General features: G+C 46.3%; 1 protein-coding gene across 1 annotated transcript in view; it reads left to right on the forward strand.

The window, feature by feature from the left end:
- Positions 1-26,441, forward strand: part of FAM189A1 (family with sequence similarity 189 member A1) — a 240,997-nt gene that overhangs the window by 191,319 nt on the left and 23,237 nt on the right. Inside the window, exons 4-5 of the mRNA XM_043490192.1 lie at positions 12,175-12,309; positions 23,456-23,563. Of these exons, the coding sequence (XP_043346127.1) occupies positions 12,175-12,309; positions 23,456-23,563 (243 nt within the window). The remainder of the gene's footprint in view (positions 1-12,174; positions 12,310-23,455; positions 23,564-26,441) is intronic.

Genomic DNA, 26,441 nt, shown 5'->3' on the forward strand with positions numbered 1-26,441 from the left:
TATTGGTCTCTTATCAGCTGAGAACAGTCTTTCCAGGGTTAATGTTACCTCATTCCAGGACGTATTCAGCACTTCTCCCCTCTCCATCTTCTACTTTTCCATCCCTGGTGGCATCTGGGTCTGGGGGCCCAGACTTGAGCATCACAGCAGTGGAAGTGGGAAGTGGGCGGGGTGGCACTTGCTCTGTGCTGGCTCCTGGCCCACCCTGCTGTAGCCTGGGCTGACGCTAGCTGCTGAGGTCTGAGATCCTCCCCGGGACCTCCCCTACAGATCCAGCTGCTCAGAGTTCTCCTAGCTCTTCTAGGGACCACTTGGGGCACAAACGAATCCTAGAGGCCCTCGAACTCTGCATGTCCCTTACAAGTGTAGGCACGGGGATAGCATCTCAGACTCTGTCACCCTAAATGTGCCCTTTGTCCCTTTCACCCCCTGGCAGCAGACCAACCTCAACTCCAGGCAACGTAAAGACCAGGCTTCGGACATAGGACATCTGTCCCCAGATGCTCACAGACACTTTGGATTCCTGCAGCTGGGTACCCTTATCTCAGCCTGGTGAGGGTGCTGGGCCTCTGCACAGGGACCAGACTGAGTTCTGACCGTCCAGTCTGCTTCCTGCCTGCTCAGGGCACCACCCTGTCTTCTTTTCTGGAAACTTGTTCTTAGGCCACATCCCTTGTCATCCTCCCTTCTTCCAGTCCTCCACGCTCCCCAGGACCCCACCTTCTCCTGGGGTCCAGAATGAGGTTATGGCAGGGACTCAAAGAACATTTACGGAATGCTGGCCCAAGCAGGGTCTTGATAACAGACTTAACATTCTGCGTGTGAGAGCCCAATTCATTTAGCTGAAGTCATCTAATTAATGGTTTCATGATTCAGTTACTGTTTTTTATTTTTTCTTACTTCTTTAATTTTTTTTTAACATCGGAAACATTTTGTATTGGGGCATAGCCAATTAACAATGTTGTGATAGTTTCAGGTGGACAGCAAAGGGACTCAGCCATACACATACATGTATCCATTCTCCCCCAAACCCCGCCCCTCCCATCCAGGCTGGCACATAACATTGAGCAGAGTTCCATGTGCTATACAGTAGGTCTTTGTGGTTATCCATTTTAAATATAGCAGTGTGTAAAAAGTTTTCTGTTATTTTTGCATGCTCAGTCTCTCAGTCGTGTCCAACTCTTTTGCGACCCCATGGAATGCAGCCTGCCAGGCTCCTCTGTCCATGGAATTCTCCAGGCAAGCATCCTGCAGTGGGTTGCTATCCCTCCAATGAATCTTCCCGGCCCAGGGATCAAACCCATGTCTCTGCATTGGCAGGTGGGTTCTTTACCACTGAGCCACCTGGGAAACCTCTACCATTTTATTTCTCATTACTAAGTTTGTCAGGACCACAGCTCCTCAATGGTCCATTTTGGAGGAGGACCTTGATTTTATGACTATCTTATTCTTTCCAGAGCCTGTTAGAAATTTTTCATGATGCTTGTAGCCGCATTTATTACCAGCACTCTAATCTCAAAATTGAAAGCACCCAGTAACCAAGCCAACACTAATTACGAAGCCACAGACCTCAGAGGAGCTCCACCGTAACCAGGGCAACCCTGATTCAGCTTCATCATGATGAATAGTAAATGAGGAGAGGATACAGCCTTCGGCTGGGGTTGTTGAAAATGCCCGGCTTTAAAGATGAAAGAAAACTTAGCAGAAAGTACACAGGTCCACTCAGAGTCTCCTCAACCACAATCTCCTTCCAGGTTTCCATTGTTGCCGAGAGCTGTAGATTTTATTCTACTAATCATGGGTCAAGAAGAGTCTCAGCCTCTCTTGGCTTACAGGAAATTTGGTATTGGACAGTTCTTTGCAGTTTGTCATGATGACACAGAATTGTCCCCTCTATAGTAACACAGTTCTCTTTTAGTTCATCTGCATGTGAATTTGTCATTATCATCAGCAAACGGATGTCATGGCTAACACAGCAATTTGAAAGTCAAGTCCAAATCCCAAAGTTCCCCAGCAAAGAAGACATTCTCAGCGAAACAAGAACTGATATGTTTAAAGTAAGCCAATAGTTATTGTTGAGTCACTAAGTTGTATCTGATTCATTTGTGACCCCATGGTGTGTAGCCCACCGGGCTCCTGTGTCCATGGGATTTCCCAGGCAAGAATACTGAAGTAGATTGCCACTTCCTTCTCCAGGTGATCTTCCTGACCCAGGGATTGAACCCACATCTCCTGCACTGGCAGGTGGATTCTTTACCCCTGAGCCACCAGGGAAGCCCAGCCAACAGTGGTTCCATATAAATCCTCACCTGTCCTGTGTCCATTCCTCTTACATTCGTTGGATGATATATTTTCACAGAAACACAGAAGCAGAGCCCCATGTCTGAAATGTCCTGGGTGCTGTGACAAGTCAAACGAGTTCTGGCTCTGTATCCTCTGTGTGGCTCACATTATAGGCAGAGAGGTGGTTGACAGAGGAGCTAACAGAAGAAACAGGTAACAGGAAGGACTATAAGAAAAGGAGCAGTCTGGTGTGTGGAGGTAGCCCAGTCTTCTCTGGGCAGGTGACAGGTGGGCTGGGGCCTGAGTGATGCTGGGGAGCAGCAGAGACCAGGTCTGAAGGTAACTAGAGTTTGAGAGCAGGAAGCCCGGGGGCGTGCAGTGCACGGAGCTGGCCATCTCAGCCCTGGCCGTGTGTCCCTAGCCTCTGTGGACTTGGAAGGACTCAGACCCAGGGATTTCTTCCCGCTGGACTTGACACCTGCCTGGCACTGTCCTCGCATGGTTCTGTTCATGTGACTTCATGGCTGGGACACTTGGGGACCTTTTCACATCCCTCCAGTCTCCAGCCACCACTGGATCATGTTGCCTTATTCCAATACCTAGATCTGAGTGAAAGCCATGGGCAAGATTGATTCACTGCCCTGCCTCCCATGACTGCTCATGGTTGCTGCATTTCCTGGGAGCTTAACCATGTCTGTCCTGACAACAGGGACCCTGATCCATCACCCAGCACTCCTCAGGAGACCCCCAAGTATCAACACAGTGTAAGCTTCTTCTCCTGTGTGGACCCTTCTGTCTTCTGAGCTGGGGTTGCATGTGTCAGGGAACAGGGCAGGGAGGGAGCTGGGAGGGGCAGGCATCAGCTGTGATGAACCCCCTCCGGCATCCTCCCCAGTGCTGTCAGCCACACCATCTCCAGAGCATGTGCCCTCAGATGGAGGGGGCTGGCCTGGCAGGGAGCTGAGGTCCATGTGCTCCAGGGCCAGCCTCCCAGGTGACCCTTCTGTCCCCCACACCTCACCCTGGCCCCAGGGGCACCTGTTGCAGCCAGGCCAGCTCAGCCAGTATCACAGTTAGCAGACCTCTAATATCTGCTAGAATTGATGCTTTCAAACTGTGGTGCTAGAGAAAACTCTTGAGAGTCCCTTGGACAGCAAGGAGATCAAACTAGTCAATCCTAAAGGAAATCAACCCTGAATATTCATTGGAAGGACTGATGCTGAAATTGAAATTGAAATTCCAATACTGTGGTCACCTGATGCGAAGAGCCGAGTCATTGGAAAAGAACTTGATGCTGAGAAAGAGTGAGGGCAGGAGGAGAAGGGGCTGACAGAGGATGAGATAGTTGGATAGCATCACTGACTCAATGGACATGAGTTTGAGCAAAGTCTGGGAGATGGTGAAGAACAGGGAAGCCTGCTGTGCTGCAGCCAATGGGATTGCAGAGTTGGACATGACTGAGTCACAGAACAAGAATGTCACCAATATCTGCTGGAAGCGTGCTCTCTAGAAGGAAAAACAGTACTTGAGATGGGCTGATTCTTGAGGGTGTTAGTGACTTACCTGATGGGAGCACCAGTTACTCTGGTGACCACATCCCCCAGAGCCTGTGAGATGCCCACTGTCAAAGCAGCAAACTCGCCAAGACCAAGGTCCTGGGCACCAAAGTGCCAGGTGAGGAGTCTGGCTGTAGCAGATGGAGAGCAGAGGGGAGGGCCCCTCACCTCACAGAAAGGAGAAAACACATCCCCTTCCCTCAGCAACTGAGGAAGAAGCCAGAAGCAATCTCACTCCAGCCCAGGACCCAGGGGCCTTGGGAACCCTGGGAAACTTCAAGCAAAGCCAGGAACTGAAATTCTTATGTGCCGTTCCCCAGTTTCACCCTCACACTAGGTGAGTATCCTCTTCCCCTTGCCCCCACCCCAAGATTAAAATGAAATTTTAAAACTTCAGTGTCCATGTGCCCTGCTCACGTCCTCCCATCTTGGTTCTTATCTGTCCCCTGAAGATAAGATATTTTATCTCTAGCCCTGTCTCTGGTGTGTTCACACCACTGAAACAATGAGCAGAAGTCGTTCCTTAAGGACTCGCCAGAGCTCTGGTGCTGAGGGGGGCTTCCAGTTTCACCCAGAGAAGCACGGCGGCACTCTGAGCAGGACTTTTTCGTAACTCTGAAGGTCACCACTGAAGGTCACATACCTTTATGTTGGACTAGAGACCAGAAAACAATGAAAATGCTCTTCTTGATGGATGGTTCGTTACGCTCAAAGAATGAACCAACACAGGCTGACAGGCATTTGTGTCTGTCACACAGCAGTCCCAGGGTGGGAGGCCGAGCCTGGGGTAGCCCCACCGCCCTGTGGTCACCCCGACAGCTGGGGCCCAGGAGAGAAAGCAGCCCCTCCACTCCTCCTCCCCCTTTTCTCCCAGTGGCTCTTGGGAGTGTTTGGTGTGGACGATGTGATGGATGGATTATTTTAGAAAGAAGGAGGGAGGTTGGGGTGGGGGGGAGGACAAGAATACAGTCAACCCGGGTCCTTGGTCCCCTCCCATGTGGTGGTGACAAGCAGGGGAAGATTGACAGACGAGCCACGCAGGAGAGAGGCTGTTTCAGTTTTTGTTTTTTAAAAAATATAATTAATTTTATTTTGGCTGTGCTGGGTCTTCGTTGCTGTGCGGGCTTTCTCTGGTTTCTGCGAACAGGGGCTGTTCTCTAGTTGCAGTGCGCAGGCTTGTCATTGCTGCGGTTGCTTTTGTTGCAGAGCACGGGCTCTGGGGCACAGCCTCAGTAGCTGTGGTGCATGGGCTTAGTTGCTCCTGGATCTTCCCAGACCAGGGATTGAACCCGTGTCTCCTACACTGGCAGGTGGACTCCTTACCACTGAGCCACCAGCGAAGCCCCTGGTTCATTTTCTAAACCACTATTTCCCGAGTTAATTTGGCCTCAGAACCTCATTTTAGTTCTTTATGATGTTTCTGTTATTCCAAACATCCTCACTTGGGTCTCTGCAGAACAGAAATGCTAAATGCGCCTTGTGTTCCTGTTAACTGTGTTCTGCCCTCTCTCCGCTTCTGTAGGCCAAGCAGGGCTCTGCATTGATTACAACGCTAACTAATGACTTCTCAGAGTCTGGCCCCCAAAACACACTTCTGCATCGTTAACAAAAGGCAGGGAGGAGATGAAGTCCCCACCCCCGCGGTCCAGCTGGCTCCAGGCCTCTCCTGTGGTGGGAACATCTCAAGACCAGCAGCCTCGTTTCCCTGATCAGCAGGGAGGCTGCTGTGAACATTCATAATTTATCAACTTCTGCTGCCCTTGAAAGTGTCATTTGAACAAAAAGATCTTGTAAAGACTCCTAGGATGGCAGAAATTGTTGCCATGTCCTATGGGGACAACTGGCTCCCTGACAGGAAGGTTACAATGGCCCCTTCAGATTCTCCACTTGTAGATTAGTGCTCTCTCTCCTATCTCTGTCTCTTTCTCTGCCTGTCTCTTTGTCCCTTTTTCTCTGCTTCTGTCTCTCTCTCTCTCCCCTCCTCTCTATCTCTCTCTTTCTGTCTCTCCCTGTCTGTCTCCGTCTGTCTCTTTGTCTCTGTCACTCTCTATCTCTATCTCTCTATCTCCCTGTCTCTGTCTGTCTCTGTCTTTCTCTCTGTCTCTCCCTGTCTCTGTCCCTCTCTATCTCTCTCTGTCTTTCTGTTTCTGTCTGTCTCTCTCTGCCTGTCTCTCTCGCAGCGGCACTAATGTGATGAAAAATGTAAAGTCTGTGCCCTCTGTTAGATTTATTATTCCACAAATAATTTGAGCATCTGTTGCAGAGACAACAGCTAAATTAGCAAACAGATAGACTGTGATGAAATCAAGACCAAAATAAAGGTGATATGTCTGATGATCTGAATAAAAAGCAGGTCCTAGTTTTCCCTGAAAGGTCAGGGAAGGTTTAAAAGCTTAATTGTATGCTTTTTATAATAAAAGTTCTGTCTTCGGGGAATTAGATATTGTTTGCCTTAGATGTTTTATACACACACACAATTTTAAAAAACACACAGAACCTTAGATCCTCAACAGACTTTGGGTTTTAAGGAAATTTTGTTAGTAGATGTTCCCCATTGATCCTGTGATGCATGTTCTAAAGTGCAATGAGAACCAGAGAACAGAGCAGCGCTTTGCTATCATCAGCAGCACGCCTGTGTTCCAGTGCACTTAATTATGTGCAAAGTGGGATTCAGAAACATTGGTCCACCATCACTGTCAAGCTTCCTTGACAGAGGAAAGCAGCATCATGAAAGCAATATGAGGACAAAAAATCTGTCAGTTTAAAGATGGAAATTTAAATTTTAATGAATTGGGAAGAACTCAAGGACTGATGCTGAAGCTGAAGCTCAAGTACTTTGGCCATCTGGTGCAAAGAGCCGAGTCATTGGAAAAGACCTTGATGCTGGGAAAAATTGAGGGCGGGAGGAGAAGGAGACGACAGAGGATAAGGTGGCTGGATGGCATCGCTGACTCAATGGACACCAGTTTGAGCAAACTCCTGTAGAAAGCGAAGGACAGGGAAGCCTGGCGTTGCTGCAGTCAATGGAGTCACAAGGAGTCGGACGTGACTTAGCAATTGAACAACAACAACGGAAGAACAAGCCTAGCGGGAACTTTCAGGGTCCTGGCCTGTTTGAAGCCACAGGTGCTGGAGGAAAACTGGTCAAACCCAGCCTTGAGGACCCCCACCCCACTCAGTGTAAGGCTGGGCATGGCTGAAGCATCACACACATGGGCCCCTGGGCCTTCCCTTTCCATTGGGCCCTTTCTCCTCCCTGTCAGGCTGACGGGCCATAAATTAGGGGGGTGGGGGGCCAGGCTGGCTTTTCAATGCTGCAAAGAGATTCATGCAAAATCACCACAGAGTTCTGTCATGTGAGTTCCAGTGACCCGAGCACGGAGGGACATCCTGAGATAAATCTGCCAGCCCCCACACACCGAGACGCGGAGGTCAGGGACCTCATCAGAAGGCTTCCAGAATTTGTCTCAGAATTAATCACAGCCTCAGTGAAGTAACGGAAGGACAAGATTAATGCCAGCGTCCATCCCCTGGGGTTGATAACGGGTCATTCGATGTGCTGAACCATCCTTCTCCCCCATCGCCCCCCCCAAGCCCAGTCTCTCCTTTCTCCCTCCCCAGAAAGCTATGTAGCCATTTATGTTAGTAGCCTCAGTGTCAATGCCAAGGTGGGGCTGTGTTCATATGCAATCATTCCTCGAGGCTTTTGAGATGTGGGGACACAGGCTCGCTCGGGAGAGCCAGACTTTGTCCCGGTGCTAAGAGCTCAAGGACTCAGTGGAGCCCCAGGCACTGACTCCTGCTTGAGGGCTGTGCCAACTTCAGGGGGAGCTCAGGGCGTGTATGTTTCCATGGGAAGGAGAGAGGAAGACACCCGCTTGGTGCTTTCCTTGTGGCTTCATTTTAAATTTATTTATTTATTTATTTTTGGCTGCACTAGTTCTTTGTTGCTGCCTAGGCTTTCTCTAGTTTCAGCAAACAGAGGCTGCTCTCTAGTTGTGGTACGCAGGCTTCTCATTGCAGTGGCTTCTCTTGTTGGGGAGCACAGCTCTAGGGTGTGCATGGGTTTCAGTAGTTGTGACTTGTAAGCTTAGTTGTCCCAAAGGATTTGGGATTTTATTTCCCTCACCAGGGATTGAACCTGTGTCCCCTGATTTGCAGGCTGATTCTCAGCCACTGGACCACCAGGGAAGACCCTATAGCTTACTTTTATGGGTTGATTGGACTCTAAGCCAGAGCAGCTTTTGGAAGGATATTTGTCCTGTGTTCTTGGAGGCAGCTTACCTCCGCCCCGATGTGTGCATCATTGGTGCTCAGCCAAACTATTCCAACTAGACTTTTCTCTCCAGGTCTTGGAATCTTTACCAGAGTCACCAGTGGGTGAGGGAGACCAGGGACCTCAGTCCAGTTGAGCATCTGAAAGAGATGGCAACTATTTCAAGCCACCTAGATGTCCTCAGCTGAGTTTTATGTCTGTTAAGACATCCACTTCTCCGGTTATCATTCTTTCCCAATTTGGGGGTTTAATTATTTAATGTTTATTATTCCAAATAGTCTTTAAAACACTTTTGCACATCCACCCCCCTGGGACTCTGCTTGGACTCCAGAGTGGGTGAGTGCTCAGTTGTGTCCAAATCTTTGCGACCCCATGGACTGTAGTCCACCAGGCTCCTCTGTCCATGAGATTCTTGAGGCAAGAATACTGCAGTGGGTTGCCATTTCCTTCTCCAGGGGATCTTCCCAACCCAGGGATCAAACCTGCATCTCCTGCATTGGCAGGCAGATTCTTTACCACTGAGCCATCTGTGCGTCTCTGGCAAGGACCAGCATTTCAGAGATGTCACATATTTCCACGTGGGAGCCAACTGTGCCCTCCACAGTTTCAGGCCGTATGTATCAGTTCCAGTTCTGAGTTTCAAAGAAACAACTGGAGCTGTTATCCTTCTGAAGGAGTTATTATAGGACCCCCTAAAGGTCAGTCTCCAGGAAGACCAGAATTCAGATTTGGAGGCTACAAAGCCAGGAAAGGAGCAGTATTCCAAATCACACTGAGGAGCTGCTATTGGGAGTGACCCTGTCATCAGCCCTGGGCTTGTGGCTGACCAAGCTGACCATGGGCTCTGGACTCTGCCCCCAGAGTCCAGCTCCTGCCCTTCTGGAAGTTCATGTCTGCTCCTTACAGAGCTGGGCTGAAACTGGTTCGGTGCACGCCTCAAGCTCCCACTTAGAGTGCCCTGTAGATGTATCACGTCCCACGGGTGGAGCCTGGGACACCTGCCTGCTCTCTCTCTGGAGTGCTGGCCAGGGAAGCCTTTCTGGGAAAAGTGGAAGATTCACAGAAAGATTCTCCAGTCTGGGAGGAGGGCTGTGTGGTATGGGTGCCAGAGAGAATGACCCACATTTCCTGTACCTGAGTTTTTGCCATTTAATCGCGTTTTATACATAGCTTCACATAGGTCATTAAATTTCCATGTTTAATCTCTTGTCTTTTATTTGTTATCATTACTTTAAATAGAATATTTTTGCCATTTTTATTTTTAATTGGTTGTTACTAGTATCATATTTGGGCTTCCTGGGTAGCTCAGCTGGTAAAGAATCTGTCTGCAATGCAGGAGCCCCCAGTTCAATTCCTGGGTTGGGAAGATCCCCTGGAGAAGGGATAGGCTACCCACTCCAGCATTCTTGGTCTTCCATGGTGACTCAGGTGGTAAAGAATCCACCTGCAATGCAGGAGACCTGGGTTTGATCCCTGGGTTGGGAAGATCCCCTGGAAGAGGGCATGGCAACCCACTCCAGTATTCTTGCCTGGAGAATACCCATGAACAGAGGAGCCTGGTGGGCTATAGCCCATGGGGTCACAGAGAATCAGACAGGACTGAGCGACTAAGCACAGCACAGTATCATACTTGTTATAACCAATGCAACAAATACTCTTTAGTGAAACAAATAAAGTGTTTGTTAGATGGAAAAAGAGTAGAGTTGTGAATAAACTCATAAGCAGACTCAGAAAGTCGTGCCCTCATGGTGGTGGTGGTTGTGGTTTTTTTTTTTTCAAGTTTTTCTTATCCTTATTTTTTCTTCCCAATTATTAGTTGGAGGCTAATTACTTTACAGTATTGTAGTGGTTTTTGCCATACATTGACATGAATCAGCCATGGATTTACGTGTGTTCTCCATCCTGAACCCCCCTCCCAGCTCCCTCCTCATCCTATCCTCTGGGTCATCCCAGTGCACCAGCCCCAAGCACTTGTCTCACGCATCCAACCTGGACTGGCGATCTGTTTCTCACTTGATAATATACATGTTTCAATGCTGTTCTCTCCGATCATCCCACCCTCGCCTTCTCCCATAGAGTCCAAAAGTCTGTTCTATACATCTGTGTCTCTTTCCTCATGGTTGTTTAAATCACTTACATGGGGCATTTCTTCTGTATTTTTTTTTTTAACAAATACTCTTAATTCCCATCATTTTTAGTGTAGTCTCTTAGATTGTTTTTAGATATTTGATCGCCTTTGGAAAGACAGTTCTATCTTCTCCAGTATTTACACAGTTTGCAGTCATTTCTTATCTTTAAATTAGCAAGCGCTCCTAAAACAGTGGCCATGGGTGTGGATAACTCTGTGTCATTCCTGATCTTAGTGGAACTGCCTTCATATTTCTCCAGTTAAAATGGTATTTGTGGGTTTCCCTGGTGGTCCAGTGGTTAATCCACCTGACAGTGTAGGTGACAGAGGTTCGATATCTGGTCCAGGAAGATCTCACATCCAAGACTATGTATCACAAGTACCAAACGAAGCCTATGCACAGCAACAAAGGCCCAGAGCAGCCCTTCCAAACAAATAAATAAATATTTTTTAAATGGTATTTGCTTTTGATATTTGCTGGGTAAAAGCCTTATCAGCTTTAAGTCATTTTCTCCTATTCTAAAAAGTGACTGAGAGTTTTTACCATGAATGCCTGCTAAATTTGAGGCACTGGTTGAGATCTATTTATAAGATCGTATGATTTTTCTCCTTTGATTTGTCCCTGGAACAGATTTTCTTGATTGATTTACCACTTTTCCAGAATCCTATTTCTAAAATGAAACTTGGATATTTTTCAGGGTAACCTAGGTTTTGGGAACAAGTAAATACATGATGTTTAACAGAACTAAGTTTTTCTCTCTCCCTTATGCTGCACGGCCAGCCAGGCCTGGGGCTGTAGCATTTAGAACGTACACACTGACCACTAAGGCTGCTAAGCTTCCAGCTTTTGGATGTATTTTTAGGAGATTCCTTCTGAGCACACAGCCAACCCTAGGGAAAGGGCAGGTGGAGACTGAGAAAGTGCTGAGAGCATTTCAGTACCTGCTTGCCACCATGCCTGAATTCCAAACCCTGGACTCTTTTGTTTTATGAATCTATAAATTCCCTTTCTTGTTTAAGGCATTTAGACTTGGGCTGTATAGTTTGCATTCAAGAGTACTTTTTAGTACAGCAGTGGAATATAATTCCTTTAATACTGCTTTGGGTTTAAGGAGCCACTGTTTTGCTTAGAATATTTTCATTTTTGAAAGGAGAAACTGACCTTTTGGTTTGTGGTAGGAGTGGGGAGCTTTTGTTTTTCCTTTTCAGAATTGTGGGTAAGGTGAAACTAGCTTTATAAGGTAACTGTGGTATTTTCTTCTTTGTCTCTTGCTCTGAAATTGTTTTAAAACATAGAAATTATCTTTTCATTAAAGGTCAGAACAAACTCAGCCTGAAATACCATTTTGGACTTTCTAATCTCTTATGGTTATTGATCTTTAGGTTTACTTATGGATTAGGTATCATAGCTTGTATTTTGCTAGGAAATTATCTGTGTCCTCTAGATTTTCAAATTTATGGCTCTAGAGTTACCCATATTCTTTTAATCTCTACTATGTAAGTCTCTTCAGTTGTGTCGGACTCTTTGCAACCCTATGGACTGTGGCCCACCAGGCTCCTCTGTCTATGGGATTCTTCAGGTAAGAATACTGGACTGGGTTGCCATTTCCTCCTCCAGGGGAATCTTCCTGACCCAGGGATCGAACATATGTTTCCTGCATTGGCAGGTGGGTTCTTTACCACTGCACCACCTGGGAAACCCTAACTTTATAGCTTAGGTTTCTTCAAATTTATTTTTTTATTAATTGCTTTTGAAAATAGGAATTTTAAGTAATTCCTAATGGTATTTCTGGTGGATTTTGTCTGTTAAAAATTCATCTTGACTTTATTATGTAAAGAAAATGAGATAGGATGCTTGTCCCATGTTCCTCATCGTTAGGAACCACAAACCAGGTTCTAACCTTGAGCTCCATCTGTGTTCCCCCGTCCAGATCAAGTTCGACAGTGTGGAGGTATGTGTCTGCTGCGAGACCCAGCACCAGGTGTCCGGCTGCAGCAACCTCGGGGAGACGCTGAAGCTGAACCCGCTGCGCGAGGACTGCAACGCCGTGCGACTGACCTTGAAGGTGATCCAGGCTTCACTCGCTCCCGCCTCCCACCCCATCCCTGAGATTTCTCCTGGGAAGATTCTTTTAACGGTGTTCCTTTCAGTTCTTGGTCCCTGCAGCTGGGCACATGCAACAGGGGACATCTTTCTGGAGAGCATTGTAAAGAGTTAGTGAAAGTCGCTCAGTCATGTCTGACTCTGTGCGACCCCATGGATTGTAGCCCACCAGGCTCCTCTGTCCATGGGATTCTTCAACAAGAATACTGGAGTGAGTTGCCATTTCCTCCTCCAGGGAATCTTCCTGACCCAGGGATCAAACCAAGTCTCCTGCATTGCAGGCAGATTCTTTACCATCTAGGCCACCAGGGAAGCCCCTTAAACAATTAGAAGTTTCCGCTTTAAAGGTTTTGTTTTTTGAATTTTCCATTTTCACCATTTCACTTTCTGCCTCCAACCTCTGTGAAGCACTGCTGAATGGTTGAAAGAGGCCGTCACAAATATTGATATGACATGTGTCACTGCTTTTCCAGCGTTTGATTTTATTGAACTCTAGTTGACTTACACTGTTGTGTTTAATTTCTGCTGTACAGCCAACTGATTTAGTTATAGGTATATTCTTTTTCATATTCTTTTCCATTATGGTTTATCATAGGATATTGAGTAGAGCTCCTTGTGCTATACAATGGGACTTTGTTGTTTATCCATCCTATATATAATAGTTTGCATCTGCTAATCCCAAACTCCCAATCCTTCCTCCTTCCCTTTGGCAACCACAAGTCTGTTTTCTATGTCTGTGAGTCAGTTTCTATGTCACAGATATGTTCATTTGTGCCATATTTTAGATTCCACGTATAAGTGATATCATTTGGTATTTGTCTTTCTCTTTCTGACTTACTTAGTATGATCACCTCTAGTTGCATCCATGTTGCTGCAAATGGCATTATTTCATTGTTTTTTATGGCTGAGCCAACATTTTTGCTATTATACCATCAGAGAACAGATGGGTACTTATTTTGCCTTTTTAAAGATAGTTGGAGCAAGAAATGTTACAGTTTCCCATGGCAGTCTATTCTTATGTACAGCATCTGATTTTTCTTTAATGGCATGGAAAATTGTTTATATTATTTCTTTCTTTTTCTCACTACAAGTTTTTCCTGCTCCTGAAAATCAAAATTGGCCACTTACACACGCATCTGAACAATGAACCCAATTCTTCTCCTCTTTTCCCTGAAACTAAACTGCTACACTTTTTCTGAAAAATAAGTCTACAGTGCAAGAAGCCCTTGATGGGTGGTACTATGGTGCATGCGTGCTAAGTTGCTTCAGTCATGTCTGACTCTGCAACCTCACAGATTGTAACCCACCAGGCTCCTCTGTCTATGGGATTTTCCAGGCAAGAATACTGGAGTGGGCTGCCATGCCCTCTTCCAGGGGATCTTCTCTACCCAGAAATCGAACCTGAGTCTCTTGGTGTCTCCTGCACTGGCAGGCAGGTTCTTTACCACTAGCGCTACAGTATATAATAGGGGCCCTGTAGTATGTGTGTGGGGGACGCAGTGTGTGAGGGTCTGGAGGCTCTGGAGGACCACCTAACACCTGGCGGGCACAGAGGGCAGTGTCACTGTCTGGAACAGGGGCCTCTGGTGGGTCCACTGTAGGCGACATTTCAGATGCCGGAAATGGTGACCAGTCGGTCAAGGGAGCTCTCTGTGAATTCCCATGCTCTGGGAAACTGGCTGACAAAAAGAGCAGTGGCCACAGAGAGAGAGAGGAGGTACCTGAGGCCCGATGTGGGAGGGACCTGGCCCCCAGCACCTGCCCTGTGTCACAAGGAGTGTGGTCCCCGATTCTTCTTCCAGTCTGAAGAGGAATGTCTCTGGAGCCCGGAAGACGATGGCAGTGCTGCTTCTCTGGTCCCTCAGATTGTTCTCGGGGGTTTGGAGGCTCTGAAACCCCCTGCTCCCTGGGTCTCTTTGAAGCTTTCCCACCACGTCTAAACCCCAGATCACAGGGAGAATGCCACAGACAGAGGAGCCTGATGGGCTACAGTCCATGGGGTCACAAAGAGTCGGACACGACTAACACTCTCTCTTTCACTTCCTAATAATGTCTAGGCTTTTGGAAGATTAAGTGACAAAATAAATGATAAAAAGATGTTTTGGTAGGTTAATGGTGGTCTTTGCCAAGTCAAACCCAACACAAGATTGTGACATATTTTCTGATCAATATTAACAGAAGTTTTAAAAGGCTACAAAAACTGGAATCATAACTGATGGAATATGATTCATCATGGGTTGATGTTATATCCATCCTAACTTTATTCTTTGCTATATCCCCAGTTATCATTACAGTTATATTATAATGATGTATTTCTAATTGAAAACAGAGGTAAAGATCTTTTTTTGTTTGTTTGCTTCAAGTACCTGGTTTAATTTATGGAGCTATAGTAAAACAAATTATCCAAAGAAACCTTATCAATGGATAAGGAAATAAAACTTTCCAGGAATCAATCAGTTATTGAGCTTATAAGCTTACTTCTCTTGAAGATTCTTTTCTTTGTCTCTAAGGAAGTTAAAGAAAAAAAAAAAAAAACCCAGCAAGACAATTTCCTAAAAACCTAGGGACCTGAAAAATAGACTGATTGTTTAATCTTGAGTACGTTTTTAACCATACTGAAGAAATAAAAATGCTCCTGAGAATAAGTGAACATTGATATTTTGTGACAGAGTGTGGAGGCCAACAAGTCTAGAATGGTCAGGGTGGGCAGCAGGCTGGACATCAGGGAAGAGCTGCAGTTTACCCACAGGCAGAACCCCTTCTCCTGGTGGGGAGGGGTGGAGGGTCAAGCCTTCACCTGGATGAATGAGCCCCTCTCCATCACTCGGTGTTTCTCCAGTCCTCAGGCTAGGACAGCCCCCTGCAGTGGAAGCATGGAGTCCTAACCCTGAACCACCAGGGATGTCCTGACAGTGGACATTTTTAATGTCTAAGGCAACATGCTCGTCAAACACAGCTTCAAGATGCACCCCTCTTCCTCCCAGACCGCTGCCCTGGACCCTCCCCAAGTGGACACCCTGAAGCCGTTGGCAGGGGATGTGCTGTGATATAGCTGATGAAAGTTATCTTTCTGTTAGCTGGGGGAGTGTGGGGGTGGAGGCTGCAGGGCTTGAGTGCTGGGCCACATGGGTGGGCCCCTCACACGAGGACCCTCCAACCTTCAGCACATTCAGATAAGGACCCACAGCAGGTGGACCCCAGCCCTCTGCCCTTGACTGTGGGATCTTTCGAGGCACCATGTCAGGGTCTGAGAAGAGGAGGATCATGAAGAGGGCCAGCACCACTCTGTTTGGTCTGGGGTGGTCCCAGGATGAATAATAATAGACCTGATCTTCACTCTACTCCCCAGACAAAAAAGGGGCTTCAGAGGAGCCCCATTGCCTTGAGTGGGGGGCAGAGAGCAGGTTATGGTTTTGCATACACAACCTGGAGGAGACAGCGTGGAGTCCACTCCCTGAGACCAGAGGTTGTATCTAAAGCACTTAGTTATCTTCAGGGCTCTGAATTAGCACCGATATGCTGCAGGGCAGAGGACATTAAAAGGAAAGTATGCAGGATGGGAAATGTTTCAATAATAATTGAATGATGAGGCCATTTGAAAGAACATATAAAACCGGCAGAAGGGAATGTGAAGGTAGAGAATTACTTGTAACAAAGGAGCCGGAAGTAATCCTGGGGTCATGAGTAGATTCTCTCCCTTGATCGTGGTGGTGGCTATGCAGGTGTGCACATGTGTCAAAACTCATTGGATTCTGTGTTTAAAATATGCTCACTCTGTCATTCGTCTGTCATACATCAGTAACTCAAGCTGTTAAATGTCCATGTGACAGATGAGTGGTGGGTAAAGAAAGACGTGAAAGCAAGACCAGAAAGATGGAGACAGGCCCATGCAGGCGTTCAGAGATGCGTTTAGGGATCTGACTTCATTCAGAAATCAACACACACTGGTTATAGAAGCTCAAGGAAAGGAGGAGATGACCATGGCTGAACTGAGCATAACTGTCTGGAGGGGCTTACTGTCCCCAGGCCCTTGCAGAGAAGCCCAAGATCAGAGGGGTCACAGGACAGAACCTTGACTGAGGGAGCAGAATTCCTGCCAGAGAGACGACTCAGCGGAGGAGTGATACCTAACAATGGTCTTTTACACTTGACCCCAGTGTGGCTTTTCTGAGGGCCATCCTTTGTCACCTGCTTTGCACAGTCTTTTTATTTACTTATTTATTTATTATTTTTATTTTTTTGTTGAAGTATAGTTGATTTACCTGTGTGTGTTAGTCACTCAGTTGTGTCCAACTCTTTGCAACGCTATAGACTGTCGCCTGCAAGTCTCCTCTGCCCATGGAATTCTCTAGGCAAGAATACTCGAGTGGATTGCTATTCCCTTCTCCAGGGGATCATCCCAGCCCAGGGATCAAACCCGTGTCATTGGCAGGCAGATTCTGTACCACTGAGCCACCAGGGAAGCCTATTATAACAGTACTAGAATGATTAGTCATGCAGTCCTCAGCCTGGGCTCACATGCTATGTCTTTTCAGCGGGCACACCTGCCAGGATGTAAAGAGGGTCCATCTTCCCTTTGACAAAACATCCCATTTCTCTACAAAGGGGTAACATTCTCATGGTGGAAGAGGTACCTTTGCTTCAGTCACATCCTTGCCAAGAGTTCTTGCCATAGATTCTTCTTGACTTGTCTTGTATTGTTAATGTATTGGCCGTTTGTGTTTCTCATCAGTGAATCACCTGTTTTGTCTGTCTTCCTGTTGGGTTCTCTGTTCTAAACAATGACCTTAGTCATAAAAATCTCATGCACTCTGGGACTTGTCATTCAGTTTTGTTCGGGATGTCATTTTGTTTCATTTTGGATGTCATTTTTCAGAGACGAGTTTTCAGTTTCAGTGCAGTCAGATTCATTTCCTGTTGGGAGTGTCTTTTCTATATTGCATTTAACAAATATTTTCCCATCCTGAGGTCAGACAAACTTCCTGGATTTTTTCCCATAAGTTTTAAAACTTTGCTTTTCATGTTTAGTTCATTTATCCACCTGGGGCTTAGTTATGCATGTGGCATGAGATATGACCTAGTTTTGTTTTTCACTGATAGATCATCATCAGCTGTTACAGCTCAGGTTAGTGGTCATTTAGTCATGTGGCTATATATTGAGTATCTGTATCTGAAGGCATTTATTTCTGGGGTCTCTTTTCTTCTGTGTTGGTGTATGGCTTGACTCAGTGTCAATAGCACATTATATTAAATGCTGTTTCTTTACTAAGCGTGTGTTTGGTAGGATCAGCCCCCTCTTTGTTCTTCTCAAAGTGATCTTGGCTCTTCTCTGTCCTTTGTGGACTCTCCCCTGGCTCTGCCTCCCCCTTACCCATTTCTCTCTCTGTCTTAGACACACAAAGCCATGCATTTGTAACTGCATTGTATTTTTAGGTTAGTTTTCTGAGAATGGTCATTTTTGGTGTATCTTTCCATTTATTTATCCTTCTGTTGTGTTTTTCAAGAAAACTGGTATAATTTTTGTTTGATACATTCCTAGATGTCATATAGTTTTGTCCAACTACAGGAAAAGTAGAGTTTTTTGAAGTACATTTTCTGATTTTAAAATGTTTGTATAGAGAAACGCATTTACTTCTGTTCATTGATCATGCGTCCAGTTACTGATAATTCCATTTACTCTGACAGTTTGCCCATAGATTGCTTGGGGTTTTCTATTTAGTGGGTTACCTTATCTGGGAATAACGGCAGTATACTTCTTCCTTTCCAGTCTTTATGTTGCTTATTGATTTTTCTTCATTTTCCCTATCTTCCCGAACTGGCAAGGACTCTTCAGCACAGTATTGAATAGGGCTTGAGCCAGACATCTTGTTTTCTTCCTGATTTATTTTACTTTATTTTTATTGGGGTATAGTTTATTTACAGTGTTGTGTGATGTAAATTACAATGTTGTGTACAATGTAGTTTCAAGTGTGCAGCAAAGTGACTCAAATTCTTTCAACCACTATAGGTTATTACAAGATGTTGAGTATAGTTTCCTGTGCTATACATTAGGTCCTTGTTGTTTATGTTTTATTCCTTCCTGATTTCAAAGGAAATGTATTCAATAATTAGGGATAATGTTTATTGAAATTTTCTGGGACTAAATAGTATTTTCCAGGTTTAGGGAATCCCATTTTATTACTGTTTTGCTTAGAATTTACCATTAAAGAGTTTTAAACTTTAGCACGAATGCTACCTCTATTGAGATGTGTGTATGCTAAAATTTATGTGTATTTATATATTTGTATATACATACACATATGTGTATGTACAAATACATGCATGCATATTTAATAGATGCAGCATTTGCTAAAATTTTACTCTTTAATATATATTTAATTTAATATATAAATATATATGTATATGTACCCACAGGCTTCCAGGTGCAGTGGTAAAGAATTCACCTGCCAATGCAGGAGACTCTAGTTCAACCCCTGGGTCAGGAAGATCCCTTGGAGAAGGAAACAGCAATTCCAGTATTCTTGCCTGGAGAATTCCATGGACAGAGGAACCTAGTGGGCTACAGTCCGTGGGGTCAAAAAGAGTCAGACACGACTGAGCCAGCACAAGTTTTATGTTTTATGTGGTTCCAAGGATTCTCTCATTTTCATTATGATTCACTTTTTAATCCCTGAGTCATTCCACCGTGTGTTGTGAATTTGCAGAGGTAGAGAGGGCTTAATCAGTTGTTTTCCTGTCATTCACAGCAAACGTAACTGCACTGTGGTTGGATAATCCCATACGCCTGTGTCTTAGTTTGTTGACCTTTGCTTTGCAACCAATTTGCAAGCAAGTTTTGTAAAGCCCCATTCATCTTGTGAGTCCAGGTTCTGGCACACATCTGTGAGACGTGGTGTCATCCCTGTCGTCACTGTCTGCTGGGCGTGTTGGGCCAGGTGTGTGGAAACCTCATGCCCTGGTGCATTTGCCCATTTATATGCCCACTGCTCTGGTTTCCCTTCTCTCTGACTATCCTCATCTAGATCTTCTTTATAAACTCTTTCTGCTCCAGAATTAGGACCCAGCTCTGGGTTCTCAGGGCTTCTCCTGGTGGCTCAGATGGTTAAGAATCTGCCTGCAATGCAGAGACCTGGGTTTAATCCCTGGGTCAAGAAGATCCCTGAAGAAGGGAATGGCAACCCACTCCAGGATCTTGCCTGGAGAATCCCATGGACAGAGGAGCCTGACGGGCTATAGTCCACAGGGTCACAAAGAACCCAACATGACTGAACAGCTAACACTTTCACTTCATTTTCTGGGTTCTGATTCAGACTCTCATCTCTCCTGGCCAAGCACACCCTCGCTGGGCAAGTTCAGCTGCATCCCTGGTGTTGTCCCCACCCCTGCACTGGCCATATCCATGTCCCAGAGTCCAGCCCAGGCCCACGCAGCTCCCTCCACGCAGAGAACCGCAGCCCTCTCAGACTCGATGGACCCCACTGAATTCTTCCTCACTGTTCCCAGCAGTTCCACACCCCATGCAGCCTGCCCATCTCGGGAATAGCTGCCCCTGCTCAGGCCATGGGGTGACTGTTTTTTCTCCTTTATTACTCCCTCCTGTTAATCACCAAGTCCCCTATCCGTCACATCCTTCTCTGCTTCTCATCTTCACCTGCCTCATTCATGGAAGCCGCCTTGCTGTTGTTATTCAGTCACTCAGTCGTATCCAACTCTTTGCAACCCCATGGACTGCAGCACACCAGGCTTCCCTGTCCTCCACTGTCTCCCAGAGTTTGCTCAAACTCATGGCCATTGAGTTGGTGATGCCACTTGTGGCTCCTCAATCCAAATATTTATATGTTCAAAACTCTCAAAAGCTTCTGTGTGCCTTCATTTATCTTTGAACAGATCCTAGAAGGCATTTAAGGAACACTGTCTAGTCTGGGCACATGAGGAAATGTTTTAATATAAGTTAAATGCAGATTGGAAATGTTGCTTCTTATTATAAATAGTACCCCAGTCCCTAGGTGGCTAAAGGCTAATAAGATCATTTAAATTACTTCTGTGTGTATTTCCTGAGTGCCTCTTCCTTCTTTTTGGCTTCATTCTTTATATTCCTGAGCTTTAATCAAACTACTGTCACTCAAACAAGTGGACAGAATCTTCCAGAGGCAGAGCCACAGCAGAGCAGTAAAAGGTGCGTGGACGTCAGAATTTTTCTCTCGCCTCAGTTGAACGGTAGGTGCAATGATATAGAATTTGTTTAGGCCATGGAAGGGCATTGTGGAGTGGGCATCCAGTCATTTCTGTGACTGTTTTTCTTAAGCATTTGTGGACGAGGCCTTAAAGCCCTTTACTGAATTCATCCTCCAGTGTTTGTGAGCAGATGAAAGTCCCCAGGTGACTGGCCATCCGTCATGGGATCGTAGGTGGTGTTTATTGAACCTCACTGTGTGCTGAGCCTTGCTCTGAGCCCTTCATGTTTGTGAACTAATTTCACCTTCACAGCCCTGAGATAGCTGGGTATATTGCTATTCCATTTATTTATTTATTTAGACTGTGCTGGGTCTTCATTTCTGTGCGGGTTTTTCTCTAGTTGCAGTGAGTAGGGGCTACTCTCTAGGTGTGGAGCTCAGACTTCTCACTGCAGTAGCTTCTCTTGTAGAACACAGGCTATAGGGTATAGGGGCTTCAGTAGTTGCGGCTTCCAGGCCCTAGAGCACAGGCTCAGTAGTTGTGGCGAAGGGTTTAGTTGCCCCCATGGCATGTGGAATCTTCCTGAATTAGGGATCAAGCCCATGTTTCCTGCATTGGCAGGTGGATTCTTTACCACTGAGCCATCAGGGAAGCCCTGTTATTCCATTTTACAGATGAGGACACTGAGGCACAGTGAAATGAGACAGCTTCCCAAAGTCACACAGGTCATTACAGTGGATCAGAGATTCTTGGCCAGCTCCCACTACCATCTGCAGTGGACACATAGGCATGCTACCCAGGACCATGGCTTGCCACAGGACAGTGGATGCACACACTCAGAACAAGCTGAAGTCCAGCCAGAAAACAGTTATTAATACCTTCTGAATCACCAAAATTAAACTATGTTCACTCTAATTTATGTTCAGTTCGTTTCAAAAAAAAATTCTTAGAAAATTGATAAACCAACAATTTGTTGTTTGGTCGCTAAGTTGTGTCCAACTCCTTGCAACCCCATGAACTGCAGCAGGCCAGACTTCCTTGTCCTCCCTTATCTCCCTGAGTTTGCTCAAACTCATGCCCACTGAGTCAGTGATGCCATCCAACCATCTCACTCTCTGTCGTCCCCTTCTCCTCCTCCCCTCAATCTTTCCCAGCATAGGGTCTTTTCCAGTGAGTCGGCCCTTTGCATCATGTGGCCAAAGTATTGGAGCTTCGACATCAGTCCTAATGAATGTAATCAATTGTGTGCTGTGTCACCTCAGTCGTGTCTGACTCTTTGTGACCCCATGGACTGTAGCCCACCAAGCTCCTCTATCCACGGGATTTTCCAGGCAAGAATACTGCAGAGGGTTGTGATTTCCTACTCCAGGGGATCTTCCAGACCCAGGGATTGAACCCACGTCTATTAAGTCTCCTGCATTGGCAGGCGAGCTTTTTGTTTTTGTTTTTTTTTAACTAGTAACACCACCTGGAGAAGGAAATGGCAACCCACTCCAGTATCCTTGCCTGGAAAACCCCATGGATAGAGGAGCCTGGCAGCCTACAGTCCATGGGGTCGCAAAGAGTTGGACAGGACTTAGCAACTAAACAACAGCAACAATGGCATGGATGGTTTTGCCATGAACAAGAATAAGGGCTCCTGGTTCCTGTGATCCTCCTTACTCCCCCTCACCCTTCCCATCCCTTTCCTCTACTGGCTCTCCAGTAAAGTCCTGCAGGGATGAACTATTGATGCTTGGAACAACTTGGATGAATCTTGAGCGAATTAGTTCAGTTCAGTCACTCAGTTGTGTCCGACTCTTTGCGACCCCGTGAAATGCAGCACGCCAGGCCTCCTTGTCCATCACCAACTCCCGGAGTCCACCCAAACCCATGTCCATTAAGTCAGTGATGCCATCCAACCATTTCATCCTCTGTCGTCCCTTTCTCCTCCTGCCCTCAATCTTTTCCAGAATCAGGGTCTTTTCAAATGAGTCAGCTCTTCACATCAGGTGACCAAAGTATTGGAGCTTCAGCTTCAACATCAGTCCTTCCAATGAACACCCAGGACTGATCTCCTTTAGGATGGACTGGTTGGATCTCCTTGCAGTCCAAGGGACTCTAAAGAGTCTTCTCCAACACCACAGTTCAAAAGCATCAATTCTTTGGCACTCAGCTTTCTTCACCGTCCAACTCTCACATCCATACATGACCACTGGAAAAACCATAGCCTTGACCAGACAGACCTTTGTTGGCAAAGTAATGTCTCTGCTTTTTAATATGCTATCTAGGTTGGTCATAACTTTCCTTCCAAGGTGTAAGCGTCTTTTAATTTCATGGCTGCAATTACCATCTGCAGTGATTTTGGAGCCCAAAAAAATAAAGTCAGCCACTGTTTCCACTGTTTGCCCATCTATTTCCCATGAAGTGATTGGGACCAGATGCCATGATCTTAGTTGTCTGAATGTTGAGCTTTAAGCCAACTTTTTCACTCTCCTCTTTCACTTTCATCAAGAGGCTTTTTAGTTCCTCTTCACTTTCTGCCATAAGGGTGGTGTCATCTGCATATCTGAGGTTATTGATATTTCTCCCAGCAATCTTGATTCCAGCTTGTGCTTCCACCAGCCCAGCGTTTCTCATGATGTACTCTGCATAGAAGTTAAATAAGCAGGGTGACAATATATAGCCTTGACATACTCCTTTTCCTATTTGGAACCAGGCTATAACTACCTAATAATTATCAAAATTGTAAAATACATCATTTAGTATCTAATTTGATCAACCATGTGTGAGAGTACACAAATGTGTCTATAAAAGGCCAGTTTTAATGAAAAAAAAAGAAAGCCCCGCAAAACAGTTGGCCACCCTTGTCCTGGACCTCAACGGTGGTGCTGAGGATCCTGCCGTCTGCATTGCCAAGACAGTGCTGACGCCCTCTGCATCTTTTCCCACAGGAACTCCTCTTCAGTGTGTGTGCCCTCAACGTCCTGTCCACCATTGTGTGTGCACTGGCCACAGCCATGTGCTGCATGCAGATGGTCTCCGCTGATGTCCTGCAGATGGTAAGTGGCCCCCTGCCTCTCCCCCTCCCCCCAGCACACTCAAAATGGTGGGCTCTGGCCCCCTTCCCCAACCAGTTTGAGAGCAATGCAGCATGGACACTGCTGGCTTCCCACCAGGACAATGAGCCCTGACAGTGCATGGGGCCTAGAGATCCTTGAAGGTCCCTCCATGTTGCCCTCTGGAAGACAGAAACCCACACATTAGATGCCACTGATGTATTTATTTAGGTGCAGTTGGAGCTCCTTGCTGATGGGGTCGAGCTACTGTTACCTGCCTCTAGGGAGCCCCAGGTTTGTGCCCCTGAGTAACTATGGTGACTGTCCTGTAGCCCGAGACAGCCTCCCAAGCTACACAACTGTCTCCAGGCTTCAGAATTCATTTTTTAAAAAATTATCTATTTATTTATTTGGCTGTTCCAGATCTTAGTTGCAGCTCGTGGGATCTTTGATCTTCTTTGTGAGATCTTTAGTTGCAGCATGCAAATCCTTAGTTACAACATGTGGGATCTAATTTCCTGACCAGGGGTTGAACCCAGGCCCCTGAATTGGAGGTGCAGAGTCTCAACCACTGGACTGCCAGAGAAGTCCCCCAGAATTCACTTGTAATAAAGCAGGATTGTTAGAATATGAGCTCTTCTCAAATTGAAAAACTGCTCCACTGTGCCTTGCACACTTGCTCATTAATAACCTCAGCTCATAATCCAGTAGCAGGTCACTGGTCGGCTATCATCGGCGCCTCCAGCCAGGGTCTTAGAGATGAAGAAGTGCTGGTCCCCAGGGGAGGGATGAGGCCAAGAGTGGAGGTCACATGCTGATTAATACACAATCAGTAATAGTGACGGCTGTTCGTTATTTATGTGAATGGAACATGACCCACTGCTCAGTACGTTACCACTAAAGTCAGCAAGTCAAGAGGAGGTAATGAGAAGATGCTGTTCTTCATGCTAAGGGTAGGAACCCTCCCTCCCTGCTCCCCTGGGCCCCTCCAGGCCCTGCCCTGCCTCCTCCCCAATGTTTCAAGCATCTTACGAAACAAAAGGCAAGGTGTTCTTGTAGGAGCCTGCGTGTTTTGTTCTTCCCCACCCAGCCTGTAGCAATTCATCAGTTCATGACGCAGGGGCCAGAGAGCATCATTACCAAGGTGTTAAAAATTCATCGGCTCTAATCACGTGCGGCCTGTTCTTCCCCGTGTACCTCCACACAGCTGTCACAGCCTGCCGACCTTTCCGAGAGGCGGCGGTCTTCCAAAAGACACCTAATTAAGCATCTCTTCAGCAGCGATGAACTCCTGGCCTCACTCGCTGAGCCCTCATGTAGACATTTCTCTCTGGTATGTTGTGTGAAGGAAGGTTAAGTGCCGTGGGGGTCCACTCACCTCAGCAGATTTTCTTGTCAATCTGGAAATATCACTCCAATCAAACTAACGGAACTGCAGGGCTGGAAACACTGAAAGTTTGCATTTCCTACTTTTCAGAATTAAAATAGAAATTACCAACCAAATAAGAAAGTCTGTCATAGCTGTAACAGCATGCACACTGGATTGTAACGTACAGGGTCATTGTCATTCCTCACTGGGGGATGTGAGCCACCCATGTATATTACCCTATGACTTGATCCTATAACCTGAAACAATCATGGCCGTCCAGCTAAGTCAATAGAGAGAGAGGTGTTTGAATATCTGCATTGGTCCCTGAGATGGAAGTCATGTCAGTTATTTGGCCATCTCTCCGAGATGCTACTTGTTCTTTATTTGGGGCCTGTCTCTGCCTTTGCAAACAGTTCTCCGCTTGTACATACAGACGTCCTGGGTCTGAGGAATCAGCTGGGTCTCGGTCTGGTCCCCTGGCTTCACCTGCAGACCTCCCTCAACCTCAGTTTCCTCACTCTGGAAAGGGCACTGATTGGATACCTAGAATGTGTCTTGAGTCTTAAATGCATGGAGGGAATGTGTCCCACTTTGCTTCAGGACCTAGCAGCCATGACTGTGAAGGCAGTGGTCCCTGATGTACTTTATCAACCAGAAGTATAGTAGGGTTGCACTTACGGCAGCTGCCACCAGAGCCCCTGTATGTCTCCTGGCCAAGTACTGGGCAGGTAAGTTTGCTTCAAAGTCTTGGCTTGGAAACAGAAATCCTTGACTCTCCTGTTGGTGAGTCCTTCTCCTTCTGTGACCATGGGCAATGGAACAGACCAGGTTCTGCTCTCCTTGGAAGGCCCACTACACTGCTGACCTGCAAAGCCACCAGGGAGCCTATAACCATGGTGCCCATGGGACCAGTGCCTGACCTTGGGCGCATCACTGCCTGTTGGGCCCACTTTTCTCTGCTCTAAATAAGACCATTTACATCCTACCATCCTCACAGGGCCACTAGAAGATAAATCAGATCACATGTGTCAGTGGGCTTTGAAAAAGCTTGGTGGCGACGTTGCTAGTTGGCTGGACCACGTGGGTCGTGGCTCGGCCAGGCTGGTCACACGGGCTGCATCCTCTGAGATGTGGGACAGCCTGAGGGGGTCACAGTTACATCCTAACAGATGGAGGTGAGACTCTGTTATTCTTGAGGATGCCTCAGAAGCTCTTCTCAATTTTTGTAAATGTTTCCCACTGCCCCCCACCACAGGTTTATTGAGGTATAATTGACTGTAATTTTCTTACTTCATTTTGTCAGATCTTTTAGTTAAAGAAGTAACAGGATCATTGAAACAAGGAAAATATAGAGATAGATAAAGAAAAAGTTGACCATTTCCTTAAACCCACTGTATCCTCCTGAGGAAGCTTTGCAGTGAATCTTCCATTTCTTTACTCCTTAGGACTTAAACATATGAGCTTCCCTGGTGGCTCAGCTATAAAGAATCTGCCTGCCAGTGCAGGAGATGC

The sequence above is a fragment of the Cervus canadensis genome, chromosome 17 (assembly GCF_019320065.1).
Source record: "Cervus canadensis isolate Bull #8, Minnesota chromosome 17, ASM1932006v1, whole genome shotgun sequence".
Classification (NCBI taxonomy): Eukaryota; Metazoa; Chordata; class Mammalia; order Artiodactyla; family Cervidae; genus Cervus; species Cervus canadensis.